The sequence below is a fragment of the Trichophyton verrucosum genome (assembly GCF_000151505.1).
Source record: "Trichophyton verrucosum HKI 0517 chromosome Unknown contig00346_1.f1.exp, whole genome shotgun sequence".
In the NCBI taxonomy this organism is placed as follows: Eukaryota; Fungi; Ascomycota; class Eurotiomycetes; order Onygenales; family Arthrodermataceae; genus Trichophyton; species Trichophyton verrucosum.
The window spans coordinates 1-22,675 of record NW_003315416.1 but is presented as its reverse complement, the minus strand read 5'-3'; the positions used below and the strand labels follow the sequence as shown (position 1 = coordinate 22,675).

The 22,675-nt window shown below is 48.0% G+C and overlaps 13 protein-coding genes across 13 annotated transcripts; 6 read left to right on the top strand and 7 right to left on the bottom strand.

Moving 5' to 3' along the window:
* Positions 1-43: 43 nt before the first annotated feature.
* On the bottom strand, positions 44-277 carry TRV_04421 (uncharacterized protein; the record flags this gene model as incomplete). Its single annotated transcript, XM_003021434.1, has 1 exon — positions 44-277. A coding segment is annotated over one exon (234 nt), but the record flags the coding sequence as incomplete, so codon positions are not given.
* A 397-nt stretch (positions 278-674) lies between these two features.
* On the top strand, positions 675-893 carry TRV_04420 (uncharacterized protein; the record flags this gene model as incomplete). Its single annotated transcript, XM_003021433.1, has 1 exon — positions 675-893. The coding sequence occupies one exon, from the start codon at positions 675-677 to the stop codon at positions 891-893; it is 219 nt and encodes a 72-aa protein (XP_003021479.1).
* A 1,603-nt stretch (positions 894-2,496) lies between these two features.
* TRV_04419 (uncharacterized protein) lies at positions 2,497-2,784 on the top strand (the record flags this gene model as incomplete). Its single annotated transcript, XM_003021432.1, has 1 exon — positions 2,497-2,784. The coding sequence occupies one exon, from the start codon at positions 2,497-2,499 to the stop codon at positions 2,782-2,784; it is 288 nt and encodes a 95-aa protein (XP_003021478.1).
* A 709-nt stretch (positions 2,785-3,493) lies between these two features.
* TRV_04418 (uncharacterized protein) lies at positions 3,494-4,117 on the bottom strand (the record flags this gene model as incomplete). The annotated part of the gene is made up of 2 exons (XM_003021431.1): positions 3,494-4,033; positions 4,088-4,117. The coding sequence occupies 2 exons, from the start codon at positions 4,115-4,117 to the stop codon at positions 3,494-3,496; spliced, it is 570 nt and encodes a 189-aa protein (XP_003021477.1).
* A 513-nt stretch (positions 4,118-4,630) lies between these two features.
* Positions 4,631-5,736, bottom strand: TRV_04417 (uncharacterized protein; the record flags this gene model as incomplete). Its single annotated transcript, XM_003021430.1, has 3 exons — positions 4,631-5,087; positions 5,138-5,336; positions 5,478-5,736. 3 exons carry the CDS (start codon positions 5,734-5,736, stop codon positions 4,631-4,633), a joined length of 915 nt encoding a protein of 304 aa, XP_003021476.1.
* Positions 5,737-6,644: 908 nt separating this feature from the next.
* On the top strand, positions 6,645-8,407 carry TRV_04416 (uncharacterized protein; the record flags this gene model as incomplete). The annotated part of the gene is made up of 9 exons (XM_003021429.1): positions 6,645-6,728; positions 6,892-7,124; positions 7,179-7,302; positions 7,366-7,384; positions 7,487-7,639; positions 7,687-7,879; positions 7,933-8,022; positions 8,075-8,108; positions 8,168-8,407. 9 exons carry the CDS (start codon positions 6,645-6,647, stop codon positions 8,405-8,407), a joined length of 1,170 nt encoding a protein of 389 aa, XP_003021475.1.
* An 837-nt stretch (positions 8,408-9,244) lies between these two features.
* TRV_04415 (uncharacterized protein) lies at positions 9,245-10,023 on the top strand (the record flags this gene model as incomplete). Its single annotated transcript, XM_003021428.1, has 2 exons — positions 9,245-9,793; positions 9,865-10,023. 2 exons carry the CDS (start codon positions 9,245-9,247, stop codon positions 10,021-10,023), a joined length of 708 nt encoding a protein of 235 aa, XP_003021474.1.
* A 436-nt stretch (positions 10,024-10,459) lies between these two features.
* TRV_04414 (uncharacterized protein) lies at positions 10,460-11,811 on the bottom strand (the record flags this gene model as incomplete). The annotated part of the gene is made up of 2 exons (XM_003021427.1): positions 10,460-11,697; positions 11,787-11,811. The coding sequence occupies 2 exons, from the start codon at positions 11,809-11,811 to the stop codon at positions 10,460-10,462; spliced, it is 1,263 nt and encodes a 420-aa protein (XP_003021473.1).
* A 197-nt stretch (positions 11,812-12,008) lies between these two features.
* TRV_04413 (uncharacterized protein) lies at positions 12,009-13,941 on the top strand (the record flags this gene model as incomplete). The annotated part of the gene is made up of 4 exons (XM_003021426.1): positions 12,009-12,191; positions 12,340-12,657; positions 12,843-12,997; positions 13,026-13,941. The coding sequence occupies 4 exons, from the start codon at positions 12,009-12,011 to the stop codon at positions 13,939-13,941; spliced, it is 1,572 nt and encodes a 523-aa protein (XP_003021472.1).
* Positions 13,942-14,053: 112 nt separating this feature from the next.
* TRV_04412 (Myb-like DNA-binding domain protein) lies at positions 14,054-15,967 on the bottom strand (the record flags this gene model as incomplete). Its single annotated transcript, XM_003021425.1, has 1 exon — positions 14,054-15,967. One exon carries the CDS (start codon positions 15,965-15,967, stop codon positions 14,054-14,056), a length of 1,914 nt encoding a protein of 637 aa, XP_003021471.1.
* A 357-nt stretch (positions 15,968-16,324) lies between these two features.
* On the top strand, positions 16,325-17,985 carry TRV_04411 (uncharacterized protein; the record flags this gene model as incomplete). Its single annotated transcript, XM_003021424.1, has 2 exons — positions 16,325-16,409; positions 16,481-17,985. 2 exons carry the CDS (start codon positions 16,325-16,327, stop codon positions 17,983-17,985), a joined length of 1,590 nt encoding a protein of 529 aa, XP_003021470.1.
* Positions 17,986-18,371: 386 nt separating this feature from the next.
* TRV_04410 (uncharacterized protein) lies at positions 18,372-19,940 on the bottom strand (the record flags this gene model as incomplete). Its single annotated transcript, XM_003021423.1, has 1 exon — positions 18,372-19,940. One exon carries the CDS (start codon positions 19,938-19,940, stop codon positions 18,372-18,374), a length of 1,569 nt encoding a protein of 522 aa, XP_003021469.1.
* A 978-nt stretch (positions 19,941-20,918) lies between these two features.
* TRV_04409 (uncharacterized protein) lies at positions 20,919-22,348 on the bottom strand (the record flags this gene model as incomplete). The annotated part of the gene is made up of 2 exons (XM_003021422.1): positions 20,919-21,703; positions 21,775-22,348. The coding sequence occupies 2 exons, from the start codon at positions 22,346-22,348 to the stop codon at positions 20,919-20,921; spliced, it is 1,359 nt and encodes a 452-aa protein (XP_003021468.1).
* Positions 22,349-22,675: the final 327 nt, after the last annotated feature.

Genomic DNA, 22,675 nt, shown 5'->3' with positions numbered 1-22,675 from the left:
TTTTTTTTTTTTTTTTTTTGAACTCTGTGGATTCAAGTCAAACCTGATGAACGATGAAATCTTCTGGAAAAGGGAGGAGAGAACTTGTGGCGACGGTCGGTCCTATTGTCTTCTCTTCTTCTGCCAAAACAGAGTCCTCGTCTAGAGATAATGAAGTCTCCCGTGGATAAATAGATGGACACTCCTCGACCTCATCCAGAAATCGGAATCGGCAGGCAGGACGGTCAATATTTTCCTCTTCCTTTCTCCAGCATAAGACACGAGCCGCCTTTCTCATTCTTATACACCTGATTGCTCGCGGAAGATGAATCCTGATATTCCAAGCCCAACGAGTTCTATGGAGGTTCACCATGGAAGCCCTCCGCCTGATCCACGTATATTGCAAGACAATGATGTTGCAAGGTCTGGTTCTCTCCTAAGCTATGGTGTAAAGACACAAGTGGTTGCTAATAGTTAACATTTCGGCCCACAGTAATATGCAAGAGCAGTCTGCGGCCTTGGATAATGGCTCTGACGGCGGAGAACCATCGGGAAGCAATCTCCTGGAGGAGGTGTCGGCAGAGAGTGAGAAACTAGGCTCCTAGGAAGCTGCACGCAAACTTGTGTCGTCTCGAGCTAATAATTTATATTAAGACACAAAGAATGGCGACCCGAAGACTAGGACCACGAATGGCATGCTTCCGAGATCCGATCCTTCTGATATGGCCAGCCCTCCTAGAAAACGACGCAAACTTGACGCAGCAGGCTCACACATTTCCTGCTTTCCAGAGATCTATGGACAAGAGTTGAAAATGCGTACAGCTGAAGATAAACAACAGCCTGGCGATGAGCCTGACAACAGTCCCAATGAGAAGAACGAGGTCGAAGCAGGCAATGAGAGTGCAGATGCTTGACGAACGAAGACCCTGAAATGGTGACAACGGGCTGCAGAATCCAAATTAATTTCCGGGGAAACACACCAGGATCCCCGATCTACCAATAGGACCATTACCAGACATCGAGCCCGATTGCTTATGCCGATGCTCGTGGCAGCCCGCCCTAGGCTTGGACGATGTCCAATGTCTGTGTATTTGTACATTAGTTGGAGGTTGAGATTAGGTTGCGGGATAGCTCTTATTATCGTTCGGAAAATAATAAACTTGACTCCTCTCTTTTAGTCTGATATCCACCACCCGCCCCTGAAAGGTTCTTGCGCGCCAGGCCCCACAGTGATCAGAGCGAGACGAACTGACCGTTAACCTCTAACAATAACGTATGAAGTGCGGAGTGATGGTCTAATGAGTGTGCCCTGATGAGCTGTAAGGGAGAAACACATCATCACCTCCCCAGTGAGTGTATGTAGACAAGCCACTCCAGCAGTGTGGTAGTGAGCTAAGAGGCGAGGCCGCCGGAAGCAGCAGAAGCGTTCCGCGAGAAAAACAAATACGATATGCATGACGTTCGCCCTCCCCGTTCCGCGTAGTTCGTTATTGTTGTTCCGGGGAGACGGAAGCCAGCATCCCATAAGGCTCGTGGGCGTTATAGCACATGAGGTCCATTTAAAGTCTCGATCGCATACTTTGCATCCGTGTTTTCGGATTCCACAGATCGAGTTCCCAGTTCGCTGACTAGTGAGTTCCATGTCCTGTGGGATTTTCCGGATCCTTCTTGGCGGCGGTCGGTTATAACAACGAATCCTTGATAATAATCAGAGGAGGCAGTAATCGCTTATGTTTGTTGCGGCATCCCTTGCAGAAGTTCCGAGATCTGAAGATCGAGATGACAAAATATCAAGTTTTGCAGTAAGGCGCCCATTGAAGCTGTAGATTATGCCACAATCCGTCCTCTATGGGCGAAGCAAGACACTCTGTACGGATCTGCTCTCCCAATGACAGCGCCCCTGCAAAACCAAGCATTAAAACAAAGGCAGTACAAGCCCAGTGAAAATATGATCTGTGTACGGGGCGGATAATGCCCTCCGCGCCAATCAAATAACAAGTATTGATGGGATAGGTCACCGCCGTCGTATGCTAGAAAGCCTCAAGCAATTAAAAATGCGTAGTCCACACTACAATAAGCCCCTTTTGGCTTTTGTTCTCAGTAAAGGGAGTCAAACTGTCTGCACTTAAGAGTCAGGCATTTATGTGAATATCAGGGCGTGTGACAGAGGCTCGGCAGCCTAGTCTCCTCCATCTATCAGGAGATGTACTTAAATGCCCATCTTTTTGTTTCCTAACTGTCTTTGTTCCTCTTCATTCAGGCACTGCACAGCTTCGCCTTATCCCAAGGCTTCCCAAAAACATAAGGCTGAACCTCTTACTCTTTGATTCTTTGAAATATCAGACATTTCAACCAACACCAATAAACAAAGACTTGTCCCGAAAGGAAAAACATAAAAAGCCATGGGAGTTCCGCTCGACGGTGGGGAGAAGTGGGCGGCGGAGGAAGAAGAAAAGAAAAAAACGTAGGTCCCTTCGGTGATATAGCGTGTATGACGCGTTGCCATCGATGCTAACCATGGTATTATCAACTAGGTTGGAGTCGTTAAACAAGGCTATAGAGAAGCTGGATGACTCTGCGGCCAAATCCCAGGATAAAGCAGAACCAGGAGATATGAGACGCGACTTCACTGAAGCACCGTCTGAGCAGCCTGCTAATACTTCGGGGGAGGATGACGCGGACCAGCTCCAGGAGAGCCTCGACCTGAACGAGTTTGCAAGATCTCATGAGGACAGCGCCTTTACGCGTCATCTTAACAACTGGCTGAGGTTTCATGGTCTTGACCCAGAAGAGCTAACCACCTGATAGCTTCTTGTAAGTTTTAAGCGTGCCTTTGACTCTTTGATTTGGAGCGCGAAACCAAGGGAACGAGGAAGAAACTGATCTTGGCGTGGAGGCAGATAACGAGTTCTTGACCAGAACATCATTCTGAAGTTCATGATCCAACAGAGCATCTAGTGGGCCCAACCAGGCTATTATGCAAACGAGCTCGACACTGTATTGAGTTTTTGTGTGATCACACAAGTGATAGTTGTTTTGTTCCGTTGACGTCTTTTTACGCCGAGCGAAACTACCTTTATGTTTTCAAATTTAACCTATCCTGCTGAGCAGTAATGCGGTTAGCAAGGGTCTCGTCTATTCGTTGTTTATGTGAACCGGATTGATCTGTGATTTCAGAGAGAAGATTATGTCTCGTCATCGCCTCGCAATACCCAGTGCTTTGAGCTATCAGAGACAACAACAAAGAGCTGGTGACAAGGCATACGACTAAGGATGACGATACGAAGGATTTCATCATATTATGCATCGGAGAATGAAAATTGTTAGAAAAACTTACAAATCCATCAATGAGTGACCTTTATGTTTCTGTCTTGAAATCCATGACTGCAGCTAAGCTCTATATTCGGACGGAGACGACCATTCTGAGTGAACAACCCCGAGAGACGGGAATAAGTCAACGGGTATCAAGTTCATTCTAAGAAGTCAAAGCAGAAACTTCTCTCCCTCGTTCCTTTCATGCATCTTCATAACAGATAATTCGTCGTCGAAACTCGGTTGGTGGTTTGAGGGCCTGCGGTGTCTTTACTTTCGGTTTTTCATTTGGTAGTATTTTATTCAAAGTAGTTTGTGCCGTGGTATCTGTAGTTGTAATGGTTTGATTTGTGTGATTTGGTTGTTTAGGCGGTTTAAGATTTCCCCAATCTTGGTCTATTACATCTCGGGTATTGGAAGACGCGCTATTGGGTTTATCACACTTCTCTTCTTCACTCGTTTTCGGCGTAGTGCTTCCATTATTACTAGAAGCCTCCTTTTCTAGTTGCCTCTGGCGAAGAAGAGCCTGGATCTCGCTGTGACGAAATATTTGAATCTGTTCCTCCGTGAGTGTTCTTTTCACGCCATCGGGGTAATACCCCAAGCGGTCATCATATAAGCCATCATAGTCTGTGGATTGAGCTTCCGTGGTATCGAAAGAGCTTGCAAAGAAGTCAGAGGCTACAGTTGGGTTGAAGTCCTGGGTACTGAAATGTTTTGCATGGAAAGCAGATAAATCATCCTAGTGAAAGATTAGTTACCTAAGATTGACGCGGGGGTTTCTTGAACGACATACACATGTGACGATGGGTATATTCATAGTCATTACTGGTATTTGGTAGGCGCTTCGAGCTCGCGGGATGGACTCTTCAGCTGCTCATTCGCCTCGTGTGCCTGTTGTGAATTCTGGAGGCCGGCAGCAGGGATGAGGTCAGAATAAGGTCTCAGCCTTGGCGTGTAGTATCACGTGATAACTATAAAACGCGGAAAGGTTATAACTAAGCCGTCTCCAGGGTGATCGGGCCGCTGCGTATCAAAACACATCCTTGCGGCTTCAGGAAGCTCAAGTACGACAGTTTATTCAGTAGTTCGTACTACTAGCGGTACTAGAGGTATACGCTCAGAATACTAAATGTTAGGGAAAGTAAATACTTGCCTGATTTGAGTGCATGTGGTTGGACAGCTCATGGACTTCATCGTGGAGGTAGTCATACATTTATAAAGACCAGAAAGTGCAACTATCTGCAATATGTTGGCTCCAGGGAAGATCCATGCCCTGTAATCCCTTATAATTCCATATCTCGGAACGAGACGAGTGCTGCTCCAGAGTCTTCCCTTCTTAGACACCCTCAAGGCCTGCTTCATCAGTGACCGAGGCTAGGAGCGCTTCACTGTATATCTGATTCCCGATTTTTACTTTGACGTTATTGAATTTGATTATAAGGTCACGAGCCGGTAATTCTATGGATGTAAGTCGCTCTTTCTCGTCATCGGAAGGCTCTTCGAGCGTCCAAGCGATCGAAATATGGAAACAGTTGGTGTAATCGGTATCAATAGAAGAAGAAGATGATGATGAGTTACGCTGGTGTCCTTCTTGCCTTCCGTGTTTTCGTTTTTGCGTACCAGCCGGGCTCTCATATAAGGGTGGTTGACCAAAACATGCAAGACTGCTATTCGAAAGACGCAGTAATTGGTTCAAGCCATTATTTGCGGGGCGGTTCAGCTGAAGGACGAGAAACCACCTTGTGTTTTCAAAATTTGACACCCAGGCTAGCTTTTGGGGAGAGACTTCAAACCTAAAGGATGGGTAAGCAATAGAATCATCGACACAAGGCGGGATACTTACGGTTGGATTTTCGAGTTGTTCATGTAGTCACGAAACCGGTCAAGAAATGATTCTCGTTGCTCTGTCAAAAGAACCACAGGCCTGGAAAGACTGATGTGCAGCGGTAGTTGGGCACCAAGATCGCTGTAAAGGAAGCTATGAATAGCTATGCCGTTCCCTTCTGTGCTTTCACATCCTTTGATAATGTTGGATAAGACTCCTAGTTCGGTATTATTGGGGTACCCTCCAGCAAAAATCAGCAACGTCCGGAATATTCATGTCACTCCTAATCCTGTGTTTATATTTTTGGGTATTGGAAAAATCTACCTACACTCTAGGTAAATGTGAGTTGGCCAGTTACCAACTACATGGGGAATTGCCCTTGTCCTTCCATTGTGAAGGCTGGGATCATCTTGCACGCTGATTCTCGCGGATGTCGAGTACAAATCTCGAAATTCAGTAGGCAGTGGCGGCAAAGCGCCAGCGCGCCCTTGGGATTTTTGCGGCACACCGCCAGGCTCACGGCAGCGTCTTTTTGTCGATCTTGATGCGCTGCTGTCCTTGTCTTCCCGCCCGGATCCGCTTTCAGACTCTGTATCGGAGTATTGGACAAGAGCCATGGCTACTGGCCCTCATTGGGCAATCTGGGATTTGTTTGTTGAATGTGAATAGGTTTGCCACTCAGGCACGGCAACTAGACCTAGCCAGAAATCTGTTCCGGTTAGCCAGCGAGTCAAGTTGGTGGATTAGCGACGGATAACATTAACTAACTAATGGTTAGCCATGGCCCATGGAAATTTCCAACGAAACTAGCAGTGACTGCCACACCAGTTAACGAGTTATTTTACAGTGCAGATCAACTTCGTGACGTATACTTTATTAGCAATGATGCATGTGGAATTGCTTGTTTTCAAGGAGTAAACTACCGATCTCGCTACGTGGTCGTGTTATCAGCCGCAGCTGGACCTCCGTCTCTCTCAGCCGGACTGTCCTGCCACAGTGCACGACGTGGAGACCTAACATGTGTGCTTTTACCCTTCTGTATTTGATTAATGGGTTACGACAAGTGGTTGATCTATTAGTTATCCTAATGCTGCCACTCTATACACGGGAACATGGGCTATTATAGGCTGGAAATACCCTGTTAACGAGAGCGAACACAGCCCCATAACCAGTGACACGACTGGATAACCAATTTTTGAGTGCATAACTAAATCTCTGGCTTGCACTCTATATCCTTTCTGCCTCGAAACTCAGCTAGCCATGGATCAGTTTACCCTATGAAACCACGTCGTTCCTGAATTTACCGTTCTGATGCTGATTCATAGCCCCAAAAAAAAAAAAAAAAAAAAAAATTAGAGCGCTGGAGACCTGATAATCGCTATCGCTTGTGACTATTCACTTGGTATTGGTTTATAATTGCTATGTACAGTGGCAAAAATAATGCAAGGGACGGTGAAAATGGCTATATGCAAGCATAGAATACAGTTATACCCTGATGAATCACCTTGCTTCAATTTATTATAAAATGGAGATGAACCCTCTTGAACTTGGGAGAATATCCATCTTCCCATCTATTCATCCACAGTCTTGTTTCCCAATCCTTCTCCGGGTAAAGGATCGTTGAGCACGTCTGCGTTTACTTAGTCAACACTTGGTGAATACTTTTTTCGCTTCAATGTAGTATGTCTCATATGCACCTCCCAAAGTCCATTCTTTACTCTCTAAAAGTTTGTGGAATAAGTGACTGACAGTATCCAAGTCATATATTCCAGTTCCTTACTGGCGCGATCCGTGCACCTGATAAGAGCCATTATAAAAAGGGTGCCTTGTATAAAGCTGCTACAGCGCCAGAAACCCTTTTGCCCCATCAGGGGTTCCGAAACTCCCTGAAAGGCCAGGAGGCCTCTATCCCAAGTTTGTACAGCTTGTTCCCAGAGTGGTCCCCAAAATTGCACGAAGAGTATGAAAGAGCCCGTGACGAGGTTATCAACCCTTGGCTTGACATGTAAGCGCTCTTTTCTATGTAAAATTGATGTGGAACATTTTCTCACCAGAGTAGCTGGGTTGATGATCCGCAAACTTGCATGAAGTTGAAAAAGGCCGATTTTACCATCTTCGCAGCGATTGTCTGTGCGGACGTATCATTCGACAAGCTATGTACAGTCGCCAAATCATTTGCATGGGTTAGTATCGCTTGACTCTTGGCTCTTGAGACACTTGTAAACCATGCTAATTACTTGACATAGTACTTTATTTGGGAGGATCGTATGTATACCCCTAATTGAGAGGGCTATATGATAACTGATCAAGGATATGTGGCTTTAGAATTTGATTGCGGATCCCTGACTTATGATGCAAAAGGTGTAGCAAGCTACTTGAAAAAGAGCAAGGAGTATTTTCAACACCAACTGTTAGAGATCGGGGAACAACCGGACTTATCGAGATTTTCCCAGGAACAGCAAAAGGCTTTACTATGCTGGGATGAAGTTGGCCAACACATCCGCGAGACGTGTAGCAAAAGTAAGTTTTTCTATTCTTTTCCTTCATTGTACGAGTAAAAGCTTCAGACTTCGGGTCAGATTCTGACAGGGAGGATTATTCAGATGTGCGCGAAGTGTTTCTCGACAAGATGCTACGATACGTAGCTAGCGTTGACACAATTGACTCCATTTTCCAGGAAGGAAAGGTCCCCTCGTTAGCAGAATACTGGCAGAGGCGAAATCTTACGGCAGGGGTTTATCCGGTGCTGGCCACTCTCCCGTATGTGACTAGAGAATTTATACTTGCTCATGGGCCGAAACTAAGCGAGATAGTTTCGCCTACGATATTGATATCTCGATGGAACACTTGAAAGATCCAGCATTTGCGGCTTTGTGGAGACAGACATCATATGTTGTCCATATGTAAGTTCACGCATGCTCCTTACTGGTATCGGTAGGCTAAACGAAAGTATAGCACAAACGACATGCTATCTATGCGAAAGGAAGCAGTAAGTTGCTTTTCTTCAATTATCGTTCTCGACTCCCATCTAAGCTTTGCCACTTCTAGAGAGACAACCAAATTGAGAACCTTATCCCTGTCATTATGATGAACTATGGGTTGGACTGCGACACAGCAATGCAAACTAGCTTCCAGATGGCAAAAGATGAAGTCAAAGGTATACGTGTGGTAGAACGCATGTTCCAAAAGGGAGGCGAAAATAATAATCTTGAAATACCCGAAAGCCTCGCCGTCTCCTTTACTAAAGGGTGCAAGGACGTTGCCATGGGACTGATTCATTGGAGGTAAGGAAATATAACCGTGACCAGTCTGGCATGATTCTCACTAACATGTCGCAATAGCTGCGCTGGTGAACGTTATTTCAAACAGCAGGAATTCCGCGACAATAAGTCGGTAACCTTTAGAATATGATCCTCCAGCATTTCGATGGCGTTGGCATAGCCGTGTGGGTATTTTCAGAGACCATTATGGCTGGGTATCGATTAACAAACCGAAAATTAGTACGGCAGTGTCTCTGGGTAGATTTTTCATGTTAATGCTATCCTCTCATTGGTTTTGGCTGACACCTCAATAGACGTTATCTTTCTTTCCTTTGCTTTGATACTTTCATGACTTTCACTGACGTTGATTCTAACTGCTGAGTAATCACTTTAAATACACGTGATACCCACCTGCGGCTCGGACCATGGATGACTAAGCCTTGCTTGGCCCGTCACCTGGCCAATCATGTGTCAGGAGAGTCAATGACGTTGTTTTTGCTGATATACATTTCCCAATCCATGGACGCAACTTACAAAAAATTTCCTCAGTCAGTTGTGTCATTCCAGCCGTCGCGCTTACCCGACCTTAACGCAGATGGACTATGGCTCGGTCGATGACATCTTGGGGCAAGAGCAGTAGAGTTATGGCAAAATTTGCAGGCCACACTGCCACCCAGGCAGGTATAAAGCTGGCTCTGATCTCCAATTCTCCGATATTTTCTTCCACACCTATCCATACCCACTTCTCCTCAGATTACTAGTCACTGGCTATAACAGCTCTCCAGACTCATATACTATATCCTATACTTTCTAAAGCAAGCTGTTCTACATATTATAGCCTTGGCAATAGGGTTATTGCTCGAAAATGTGCCACAAGGCTATCCCTCCTCACCGTCGCTTCTTCGCTGCTCCTTCAGTGCTTGGGTTTGTGACTGAAGATGAGCCCGGGCGTGGGCGGCAGTTGCGCCAATCTGGAGGCCCTTCATCTGTCCGGCGTCAACGTTATGCCTCACCTGAGAGTGCGAGATTGCGCAGCGCTCGCTTGCATAGACAGCCGGACTCAGGTCCCGGGCATCTTACACCGAGCCCGCATATTCAGCCAGACCGTATTGATCGTCTGGACAATGTGGCTGGCCTCTACCACCATGAAGGGCCGTACGATCCTGTCACGAGAGAGAGGAACGCACTCCCTGACCGTGCTCCCGTCCAAGCGCTTCAGTCGTCAAACCAGGAAGCGCTCAATGCCACTTCGAACGACGGTGGTGCCGGTAATCTCTCCCAGCATTACCCATTAGGTGGAGATGCTGTTCCCCCTCCAGGATCCAGAGATCTTACCGATCGATTCCTCAGCTTCTATCCGCGTACCAACGTGATGGTTGAAGCCCCAGCGCATCTCCAGCGCCGTGCAGGATCTGTAAGTTTAGTTACCTTACCATACCTTCATACACTTGACTGTTAGCAATACAACTGGCTAATGTTGAACAGAATTACGGAGATGGCGATACGCTGATGGATCCATACTATAACCAGGATGACATCGAACGTCGTCGGCTGTTGCGCAAGCGCGCTAGATCTATTGAGCGTGAGGAAGCCGAGGCTGCAGAGTCTGCTTCCAAGAAGCGTGATGTTAATAGCCGCTTGTAGTCACTCGCTCCGTATCCCCTAGCACATTTGTCTGTTAACTGTTATTTGCTCCTTCCTTCCATCCACTTAGACATTGCATTGTATATTATACCTAGAAATATATTCGAGAAAGGGAAAAGGGGAAAGTTTAGCGTCCACGAAAGTTTTTACACCACTAGAATGTCAATACTTTGATATCCGAGTATGTAACGTACTTCCACCTGATATAATAAATGTTATAATAATAAACTCCTAAGTCAATAATTTAACTATCATCAAGATGTTGGATCCACATCTACGTATTAGCTGAATAACTACTCACCGCCCATAGAGTGAAACGTTTTGACTATAAAATCACATACTTGTTATTACTACACTGGGCATTGCTTGAAGGCTGCATAATGATAATACATCTCATCACTGAGTATATTCAAAGAGTTGGGAAAGAAATTCCGTATTATACAGTTATCATCACACTGGCATTTTTATACCAGCCTAGGAGGGGGTTCTCGCCATTCTTCGTTTGAGTGTCTTCTAGATATGCCCAACGCCTCATGAAGTCATCGTGGCCCGTTAGCCGTGTGAGTTTACCGGTGATCGCCCGATACACATCCTCCATTACATTGAAATCAGTGGGAAAGAATATATCAAAATATCCTTGATGAACCTGAAGAAAAAGCAGAGTGAGCATTATAACTAAAAATAAGTTGCAGAGATTACTTACATATGGGGTTGTTGCTTGAACATTCCTTCTTTGATATCGAGTTTGGACAACTGGAGCATTGAAACCTGGCACGGCGTCTGGGAGAGAGTTGAAGTCACTCGCAATAAGACGGTGGGCTGGGAAATAATCATGCAGAACATCGTAGAACTGCATTAGTCGAGTTGGAATATACTCTGGCAGTGTCATATTGGGCGCAAAAGGAAGCGCTGTCTGCAACTTGCGCCACAACCGGGGTCCTAGTGGGGTGGTAAACGGCCGGCGGGCCGCTGCTTGCCTAACACGCAGGAATCGAGCGGCTGAGCGATCTAAGTCCGGAACATAATATTCATAAAACTCCCCGTCAGAGTCTATGAGAACACATCCCTGCCTGGGCTGCCCAGTCTCCATGTCATAACGGATCACATCGTGACCAAAATTATCGAAGACTTCCAATGCTAGGAAAAAGCAGGGAGAGTGAACGTATGTATTCCAGTCGAATATCGACCGATTGATAATCTCAGCATGGCCGCCGTGGCCACCGGCATGAATGGAGTGATTGAGATTCTGTTGTTGCAGATTGGCGAGACTGCTCGAAATCTCGATGATCTTGTACTTCGTTCTTTGATATACATCCGGCTCAACATCTCGTATGTAGTCCAAAATATTGAGCATCATCGTACCATTTCCGGCTCCCATCTCGTAGATTATCAGGTCATGGTATGGAAAAAGTGTCAACTTATAGTTCGTAACGAGATACCGGGCGATAGCCTCCCCATAATAAGGGCGGAAGAGCTCAGTGGGTGTGTGCCACAACTGTCTTGTTTCATCGTAATTCGTCTCGTCAAGCTTATCTTCGAATTCCACGTATCGTTGGTCTAACAGTTTGTTGAATGTAGGCCCATCCTCGATGTTATTGAAATCGAAAGGTTCTCCAGGCGAAAAGATAGTCGCGTGCTTCGAGAAGTAGCCGTAATGCGGGTTGTATAGGCTGTCTAAAGAAGATGAAATTAGCAATTGACAGAATAGATTTGTTGAGCGGCGGTTGAAAGCTGCATGATCTCTTCAACTCCCGGGCCCATACCCTCGATGAAATCTCTTGTCAACATTTTCACTCTCCTCGGCCGCTCACGGCGGTTCCGCAATTCCACTGCGGTAACCAACGGATAATCTCTGAGCTCCTGCGACATGTCCTTCGGGAAATGGTCTATTCTATGCCTCCATATCGTGTCGTCTTCGTCTTCCTTTTTTCGCCGGCTCCCGAGCTTCCTGGAGGCATAGCGTGACTGCTGATGTCCACACGAACATGGCTGTAACGGGCGTCGAGCCCGCAATGGCTGGGAATAGGATAAAGACCGAGTCGCCTGATGCCGGAATAGCTGGCGGAAGAGGTGCGAGACAACCGGCGAATCCATTGCTTGTCAAAAGCAAAGATGGTTGTTTGAGCTCGAAGTTCGATGTTTTCGTTTCGGGAGGAGAGAACGAGATGGTCCGAGCTTTAATAACGTTAACTACTAACTAGCCATCCACGATTTCCACCACCACCACACAAAGAGTTAATTTGAACATCTTCAGATCTCTCTGGAGAGGATGGTGAAACGTCTATGAGGGCTGAGGCAGGGAGAGTAATATTATAGCCAATTCTTTTTAGGATGGAAGCGTCATCTCGCATGCCCATTTATGTGGCCGCTGCTTTCGCAACGGGAGCTATATGCACCATCGCAATTGATAGACTCCTTCGCTCTGAGGGAGTAATAAGCCGGACGGAGCCTGGAAGCAAAGATGCAATGAATGGACTCTCCACAGCCAACGGAATAGAATACCATGGACTCCCAAAGAAACCACAGCCTCCCCCAATAGTGGACGGCATTGAAGGATGCATCGGGAACACCCCTATGGTCCGTATCCGATCTCTATCAGAGGCGACAGGATGTGAGATACTAGCGAAAGCAGAGGTAAGATGAATGTTTCGTTTGCTTGAATATAACCCGTTATATTGTAACCGATTTCTAATTTTATTCAACAGTTTTTAAATGGTGCTGGAGGGAGCCCTAAGGACCGTGTTGCGTTAAGCATGATACAGGAGGTTAGGTTGAAATCTATTCCAAATCAATGCTTCTGTGCTAATACCGTGAACTAGGCTGAAGCGAATGGCCTTCTCACGCCATTTGTGGGAGATGCTATCTATGAAGGCACTGTAGGGTCTACAGGAATATCCCTTGCCACCCTGGCTAGAGCAAGAGGATACCTAGCACATATGTATGGAATCAATGATCATACCTTCTCTCTGGTAAAGTACATTATATTTACATATCTTACACAGTTGCATGCCATCGGATCAATCGACAGAAAAATCAAACCTGCTCCTTAAACTTGGGGCGGTCGTTGACAGAGTTACCCCGGCTCCCATTGTAGAAACGGGCCACTTTGTCAATAGGGCTAGAAGTCTGGCACATTCCCACGGAAAGGCGGCACAAACTTCGCGTGACTCTTCGCCATTTGAAAAGCCAAATATAGAGGCCATGACCTCAGATGCTGCTGCTAAACAAAGCCGGGGTTTCTTTGCAGACCAGTTTGAGAATTCTGCCAACTGGCAAGCCCATTATCGAACGACAGGGCCAGAAATCTATGTGCAGTGCGAGGGTAAGTTGGACGCATTTGTTGCGGGCGCTGGAACGGGAGGTACCATTTCTGGAGTTGCACGGTATCTGAAACCTCGAGTTTCGAACATGACCGTCGTCCTTGCGGACCCTCAAGGCAGTGGACTGTATAATAGAGTCCGCTACGGAGTGATGTTCGATACAAAAGAAAGAGAGGGTACAAGGAGGAGGCAACAAGTCGACTCTATTGTGGAAGGAATAGGGATTAATCGAGTCACTGCAAATTTTGAAGCTGGCCGAGAGCTAGTGGATGACGCTGTGAGAGTCACTGATGCACAAGCCGTTGCTATGGCACGTTGGCTGGTGGAGAAGGATGGTATATTCATTGGCAGCAGCAGTGCTGTAAATTGTAGGACATTCCTTGCCATCATACATACTCTGACTGGAGGTATTAACTCATTTATCTGCACAGGTTTTGCTGCCGTTAAAACGGCCCTAAAGCTAGGCCCTGGCCATAGAATTGTGACAATCCTCTGTGATTCAGGAACCAGACATTTGTCAAAGTTTTGGGCGGAGGCGGGCAACGTTGGAGGAGCCATCGGCACTAAGCTTGAGGACGTTCTTAACGCTAAGGAGTGAAGAGCAAGCGACATCATATGATACCAGGCTGCTCGTTGGGTTATCAGCTACCTCGGCAGTTACCGGTTATTTTCATGAAGATTGGGGCCAAATTGTGCCAGAAGAGGACGAATTAGACACCACCTCTTTGTACAACAGCGCTCCGGGTCTTACCGCTTGATAAGAGGTGCTTCTTTGGTGAACCAGAAGCTCTTGGTGGCGTGCTGATCTGCACACTAGACAAACCAGAGCTATGCCATGCCCTTTCGAAAGCCTCGGATAGAGGATCAGGACTTTCTTCCCGATTGTTTGTACCTTCAGCAGCTCCGAGTGGAGAATCTTCCACTGTCAGATGCGCCGAAGAGTTATTGGAAACGGTTCTAGGCCGTAGTGGGGAAGGAGTTGTGACAGAAGGCCGAACTGGTGTTTGAAGCAATGAATCCTGCGTAAATGGCCGCTTTTTTGCTTTTCTAGGAGTTTTTGAATCGACCCAACTTTGCCAGATCGTTTCTCCTACGCAAATCTTGACCCATTCATGCTGTATATCCACTAAGTTCCTCGTTGGAAATTTAGATTGTACAGTATCCCATGAATTTTCAGTATCTAGGTTGAGAGATGCAAGCGCCTCTCGATCTGAATCCGTCCACGTTAATGAGATAGATAAATTGCCACTGATGTGTTTACAGTAAGCATAATACCACTGTCGTAGTTGAGCTGGTGAACGCGAAGGAAAAGCCAGGGACACTTCGCGCCAGGGCTTCCGTTTATCTACCCGTAAAGTGACTAATGTTTTTACCTCCCGAGGGGTGAGATTTTCCGATGAGCCTGTTGGAATCATTATTTCAGCACTTGGGCTTCCATTAACGGAGCCCAATTCGGGGCCTGGGGCTGCAATAGGTGTATCGACGGCCAGATCGGGCTCACTATCAGGATCTATAATGGGTTGATGTGTTGGAGTCTCGGGGTTTTTCTTCTTGGTAGCCACAGGGGTATCTATGGTAACATTGGCCATTGTTTCCGGTTCACTAACAGTAACACCATGGGCAGAATTTTCCGCTATAGTGGCGGTTGGGTCGTTTTGCGGTGGAATATATATGTCTTTAGATTCAATAGGCGTTCGAACCATGGTATCCTTGGCAGGGGTAACGGAATCAAAAGTAGCAGGGCGCCTAGGAGTAGAGGATACGGGTGTATGGTCTTGGATGGGGTCATCCGAATCGGAATCGTTGGAGACCAACTTTGACTTGCATGTTGCAGTTATCTTTGGGTGTTTCGGCTTGTTAATATGGGGTAGTCGCCTGCGTCTTGAGCGAGGTGCGGCCCATATTGATCTATTGTGGTCTGGAGAAGGCGTCCTTTCAATAAGTTGGGTCGTTGTAATTGTCATATCCTCTAAGCTGGCTGATAGGGCAGTTGTTGGCAGCGGAGGTGCGTCCCATAAAGACTCTCCAGCAATATTATTGTCTTCGTGACCTTTGGCATCTCCACAGCATACAATGCCCTCGCTTTCGATAACCTGAGAACTTGGTATACTAACTAGTTCTTGTGACCCTTTCAAGCCTTCCACAGGTAGGGGATTTTCCGGGCAAATAGTTGAAGAGTCTACATCGACTGTAGCAGGCTGTTCCTCCTTTCCAGCCGTAGCATCGTAATCATCCTGAATCACCCATTCTTTGAAAAACGTATTCCCCGTTTCAGGATCTCCTGCGTTGTCCGCCGCCGGCTCAGTATTCTGGCCTAGAGGCCCTTCCTCCGCTTCACTCTCATCTTCTGGATGAAAATCATCCCAAAGTCCTCTTCCAACGTCGTGTTCATCCCCCATCTCCGTGAGATGTCCATTGTCCAAAACTATTGTCCCTTTGGCCAAATCTATCTCGTCGCCAACGGAGCTGAAATCCTTCCCGTACTTTTCGAATATGGACTCAAATCGGGACTTTAGCCGCAGATCGTTCGCCTTTCTAGCTTGGTTCACATCGAAATCGTGCAAAAGTCCGTCGTTTGGGCTGAATTGACCGTCCATCCGGCGGCGTTTGCTTGGTGGTGACATCTCCGTAAATAGGTATCACTATGCGCCCGCGCATTGCAGTTTGCTGTAAAGTGGTACTAAGCCATCCGGCACAAACAAGTTCCAGACGAGAAACACTTGTCAAAGAGCGAAACAAATCCTTCGTTGTATTCTCGTTGTGCTGTCATCCAAATGTTTCTTGAACCACAAAGTAAATAGTGTTAGTTGAATCACACGCCAAGAGGGCCAACGTCGTCATAGGGCCAAAAAGTCCAAAGCTCAACTACAACGCCTCCAACGACTACCGCTACTCCCACCATCTACGACAACAGCATGTAGCTGGAATTCTCTGTGAAGCCTGTATAACAGTCATGCTCTCCGGGAAACACATCTGGAATCATGTATTGCCAGAAATGCCGCACACCTCTCAAGCTGGATAGTTCTCTTGAGGAGCTTAACCCAGCAGCATACGATCTTTTAGTAGGTAAGTTGAGCTACAACGCCATGAACCACAGGATATATGGAATGATCTAACTGTTCCAACAGGCTCTGTAGGAAAATCTACTCTAAAGCCAGCTGGTCTGGCTCGCTCGCGACCCTCGTACCCTCCAGAGCGCAAAGAACGATATGATCAAGCGTCGCAGCGGGTAACCTCCCCGGTTTATAAAAAAGAAATACCGGCCTCATCACGGCATGGAAGAGGCTCTCCTGAGTCTGGAGCGCAGGATCCAGCGTCTGGAATGTCCTTTGTAATGCTGAACGAGTCCTTACACGCCTCGTCTTACCAGTCAAACGGACCCAGTCAACAGCCGAGGGGGAGACATAAGGGACAGGAGACCTCGGGTGTTCATCCACAAAGCCACGAAATATTATTTGCAGATCAGGTCGAGCGGACGGCGCGGATATTCGAGATAGTATCTGCCCGGTCAGATATTGACCATCCTATATGTACTGACTGTACAGAAATGCTAGTTGACGGGTTGAAGAGCCAACTTGCAACAGCCACAAAGGAGCGGGATGCATATATCTCATTTCTCAAGAGTCTGAATACCTCTATCCCTTCAGCAGATGAGATGGCGGCCGTAAAGGAAACGCTGGAGGCAACCCTCAAAGCAGAAGCCGAGGCCTTTGACCAGTTACTTGAATTGGAGAACCAAAAGAGGGCAGTGGATAAAGAGATCGCCGAGTTAGAGGAAGAGTCAAGACAACTAGACTTGGAAGAGCAGAAGTTCTGGCATGATCGTAATGCCTTTGCCTTAACGCTATCTGAGTTCCAAAACGAGCGGGACGCTTTAAATGTGAAATACGATCACGACTCTCGGCAGCTTGAACGTCTACAACGGACAAACCTGTTTAACGACGCATTCTGTATTAGCCATGACGGCTATTTTGGCACCATTAATGGGCTACGACTCGGGCGACTTGCGAGTCAGCCCGTCGAATGGTCAGAGACAAACGCTGCCTGGGGCCAAACTGTACTTCTTCTTGCCACCATTGCCGAACGGATAGGCTTTCAGTTCCAAGGATACAAGCTACGTCCTATGGGCTCGACGTCCAGGATCGACAAGATCGAATACCCTCAACCAAATCAGTCTCAGTCTCAATCTCAATCTCAATCTACGAATCGGCAGGACGGAGCAAACGGGGCACAAGACAAGATACAACCCAAAATCACCCCCCTTGACCTTTTTTCTTCTGGTGAATTGCCACTTAATCTACCGTGGATGCATCGCCGATTCGATGCAGGTATGGTTGCCTTCCTCGAATGCCTCAGGCAGCTAGGTAATCAGGTCGAAAAGACTCCAACATCGATATCCACTCCCGCAGAGCCTTCGGCTTCTAGACCGGGGAACACGCCACGACGTCAAAATTCAACGCAAGTTACAGGCCTTAAATTGCCGTATGAGATCAAGCGTGATAAGATTGGTGACGCAAGCATCAGACTTGGTTTTAACCAGAGTGATGAGACTTGGACCCGCGCTTGCAAGTATACGCTTACATGCTGTAAATTCTTGCTGGCCCATGCAAGCAATGCAGGTTCGAGCAAGTCAAACACTTGAGGAATTTCTTTGTAAGAAGTCTGGTGCCAAATGGGCAGTTTCTTTGTTTTAATGTATTAATATCACTAGGAAATTTAGAAGTGTAAGGGTGTTTGATGCTGTTTGGATTAATAACAGGTTGATCTAGCATTTTTCTATCAAAGGAAACCAATGAACTATCAAAATACAGTAGATCAAGTATATGATAGCGCATTTCAATCTCACTCAGGCCTGCTTCAAAAACAAGATAGAACATTAGTCGTATCAGACAACATCGCGTTGTCTGAGGATAGTACAGCTGCAATCAAAAGGCCGTCCGTAAACACAGATGGCCACACGAAAGAGTCATAAGCAATTTTTCTTAACTTTCATCTCCAAATATTGTCATTAGTGTCATAAATCGTATCTCAGGCGGTGCGAGCATCATCAACAGGAATCGTGTCAAGGAAGGTAGATGCAAACTGAACGAACTCGAAGGCATCCGAGAAGTTAGAAGCCAGGCCAAGGGAGATGCGAATGAAACCACCGGTGGGCAGGCCGACCTCGTTGAAGGAAGTTTCACTCTCCCTCCTCCTTTCCGTTGGCTTTTTGCGCTCCTGAGTCTCGCCGGATACTTTCTGTATGGCATCCGGAGAATCAGACTCGACAGCACTAGATGTTTCCGTGTTTGGCTGAAGGGCAGACCCAACATGCAATGTTATGTTGCGCGCAGCAGCTCGGCGGGCAACTAGGTCCTCATCGACCAGACATCCCTTCATATCGACGAAGTTGAGGGCGATGATGCCACCACGAGGCAAGTCGGAGGTGTACGGGCCGTATATCACCACCAGAGGCTCCCCGTTGGTGTGGGTTAAACCGCTGAGCTCTTTAAGCAGCCAGTTGGTAAGGCAGCTGACGCGGGTATGGATGGCTTCCATGCCTATGCCGGCTATATGATTGAGGCCTATGCGGATGGCAGGAAGGGAAAGGAAGTTGATAGTGCCGTCTTCGAAACCCTCGTTGTCTCCCAGCAGCATATGTCCGTTTGCCTGGACCGAGCTGCCCCAGACAGTACCTCCAGCAAACCAGGGACGGCCCAGTTTAGCAAAGGCCTCCCTGCGAGCCAGGACGGCGCCTACACTAGACGGGTGGCCGAACATCTTGTAGAAGGATACGCTGACAAAGTCCGGGTGCCAGCGAGACAGGTCCAGAATGTTTGTAGGGGCATAATTGTCTGCGTCTAGCAAGACATGCCATCCCTGCTCCTGAGCTTCGGCAATCCACTCCAGAGGATGCTGGACGCCAGTAGGGTTCGACTGAGCGGGAAAGGCGAAGAGACGGGCGGGGGTCTCGTCGATGCTCTCCTTGCGTTTCAGAGCCGACTTTACCGCGTCTTCGTCACATCGTAGCTCGGGTTGTTTAACGGGTAGATATGAGACAGCCGCGCCCCGTCTCCTGGCAAAGTCTCGCAGCCCTATCACGGGAGGCTGATTGTCATTTAGCAGAAGCAGTTCACCACCCTCGGTGAAAGGGTAGGCTTCTCCAATCAACTTGAGTGCATTGGATGTGTTGATGGTGAAGATGACGATGTATTCAGATGGGTCCGCCCTGAAGAAGGAGAGCACCCTGGCTCTGGCCTGTTCATCCAACTTGGTGATGGCGCTTGAGGTCGGATTGATGGAATGCGGGTTGCCAAAGACGTTGCTTCGCAGCAGTTCAAAATGACGCTGCAGCTGTGATTCGCCGTGGATGCCAGAGCCGGCATAGTCCAGATATATGCGGTTTTCTTTGTCGAGGACTGGATAGTCGATCTGGCGTATATGGTCCAATCGAAGAGTGTCCGCGTATGTTGGATTGGCCTTGCGAAACGCTTTCTCGGCCTTTCGAAGAGCGCGAGCGACTCTATGCTTGACGATCAAGCGCCTTCGGGCCAATTCGAACTTCTCTAGATATCGATCTAGGGGGAGACATATCAGACTGGAGGACGAGGAAGCCATCGTGCATATATTTCCGTTGTGAGTATGCACTTCAACCACGCAGCATAGAAAAATGCAGGAAAATGCACGAAAAATGTCCGGCTGCTCTTCGTTTGATCAAGGAATCCCCAGCATCAAATAGTGTATTCTGGATCAAGGTTGGCTGGCAATCCCCCTGCACGGAGTATGGCGGGTTATATAAGTACCAGGTACTGATGTTGACGCCGGCCCTGACAGCGCCAACGCAGCTTCCCGTATATATATATCAGGCCATCCTATAACTCGGTCCCTGGCTGGGCAGCATGCAAGCATCATTTCGAATCCCGCCCGCGCCCATGAACGGGTTTCTTTCCTTTCCCTGGGATAAATTCCGCTCTTTTCCCCAAGGTGACGCTGCAGAGGCCCGCCGCCATGCAGCTTTTAGTGCAGGATTTTCGCTCACGGGCTAGCCTGGATAGGAGAGAGGACGCGGTTATTTGGCTTCCTGTCCGCATGAAAAATGTCCAGCCGTCAGCCGTGTTCAGGCCAGAGTCGATTGGTTCTGTTGATGAGCGCAAAGCCCGCTGGCCAGGGGCTCCCATGTTAGGGGTTGGGATCGAGCGCCGGAGGGGGGGAACTTTTTTGGCCCCAGAGTGGCCTGGAAGAAGTTCGTTACATGCATGCTCCAGCCTGTGGGTACCCAGACAGTAGTGACTTGTATCTCAATATTGGGTTGTGGATATGGGGGTGTCGTACGTTGTGGGTTGTGTTGAGTGATGAGAGTCAGTCATGAATTGATGATGTGAGGTTGATAGTTATATATATACACAGCGGCCGTTTTCCCACCCCCCAACCAACCGGCTTATATGGATAACACATATAGATTTAGCAATAATAATTGAACAAACACCAGGCCAAACACGCTCAAAGACCTCATAACCAACTAACACCGTCCGAGAGGGAAAGGGGAAAAAAAAGAAAAGAAAAGATTAGACAGAAAAATGGTAGTTCCTTTTTGGTTTAGGAGTAGAAAGTGGACTTCTGGAAGTTCTCCAGCGAGATGTCAGTTGGCTTTCCCTTGACGGGTTCTGGACCCTGCTTCAATGCAGTCAGGCTCTTCGTTCGCGACTCGGCAGCGTTGCCAACCAGGGTGCTCGTCCTCGTAGCCGGGGCGCTGCTCGTGCTGCTGGCGGCTCCAGCCGTGATCGTTTGCTGCTGTGGCCTGCGTTGAATGGCCTCGAGATAGGGGCTTGGCAGGTATCCGACGGAGCCATCACGGCTCCTGCACCTCCACCATTCGGATGGGTTTCCCATTGGGTCCGACTTGCTCAGTACCGCAACAAGATCGCCCTTTTTCACTGCGAGGTCGATTCCACCCGTGGTCTGTGTATCGGGCGAGTAGTCGTATAGCACTCGGCAGAAGTCGAGCTTGGACGGGTCAATGGATCCCTGCTGCTGGGCTTCGTTGAGGAGTTCCTGCTGTCGTTTTGCTTCCTGTTCTTGTGACCGAGCCAGGACGCGGATGAGCTTTGACATGAGATAGGGGAGGCCGAAGACTGCAGCAAGGAAGAAGAAGAAGGGTTTCTTGGATGGCTTGGGACGACCGGAGCCGTCAGGAAGGTCTCCATTATTGCCAGTGAATGCAGAGAAGGCAGATGGGGTCAAGGCGGTGGCATCAGCTGGGGGCGGTCTGCCGGTCAATTTGGCAAGCAGTGTCCGCAGCCATCGAAGGAGTGTGAAGATACCCAGGACAGAACCAAGTGTGTTCTTCAACGTCCCAAACTGCTCTGCAACAGATACCATAGCTACGTCATGTTAGTCAAACTAGATCCCCAAAAACAGAAGCATCAATTTATAGCATGATTCATCGACTCACCGAAGAATGAGCTATGTGTGGCCATGTAGGTGCTCTCCAACATCTGTGCAAACCCACCAAACGCACCAACGATGCTCTCGATCATCTGGAACGTCGCCTGCGTGCTCTGGTTGAATGAATGCGTCAAGCTGTTGGGGTCACCGTTCTGCATTCCTCCATACATTCCTCCCATCCCACCATAACTACCATACATCCCTCCCATTCCGCCGTAGCCGCCGTACATCGAGCCCATGCCTCCCATCGCCCCAAACCGTGAATAGGGTGATGAATAGTTGTTGTATCCACCAGTATAGGGTGATGTGCCTAGTCTCGATGCGCCATAGGGGGAGTATGTAGAGGCTGTCTGGTTGACAACGGCGTTCAGCGCGCTCGGTCTGGATGGCAGTTCGGGTGCCGAGGAGGAAGTAGATGTAGTGGAAGAAGAAGACGGCGCAACAGTGGTAGTAGAAGACTGAGGTGCAGCAGAGGCCGTCACTGCCCGTTGTGCTACAGAGGGGCCTATATTCATAGTAAACCAGGTCAGCCCGTTGTGTCTTGAAGATTTTGATATTGGTAGATATCTCTCTGATATCAGCTGCGAGGGGGGTGTCACTCTCTCATAAACTGACCTGAAGCTGCAACTGCTGCTCTCTCCCACGGCTTAGGAGGCGACACAGATGCCATCGCGGAGTCTGCGGTGTGTCTGCTGTATGCTGTCCCTTTTGCCCCCCCTTTACCCGCGGCGCATCCGTCAAAGCGCGAGTCTGCCCAAGAGCTCGTCGGTGATGGCTGGGAGCGGTGTGTCTATATGCGAACGCTAGAAAAAAAGACCGTGTCGGCTGTCCACAGTCTGGACCAACAAGCAGGTATTCCGGGGAANNNGAAGAAAGATTCGAATGGGGGTTTCGTCAACAGAGCCGAA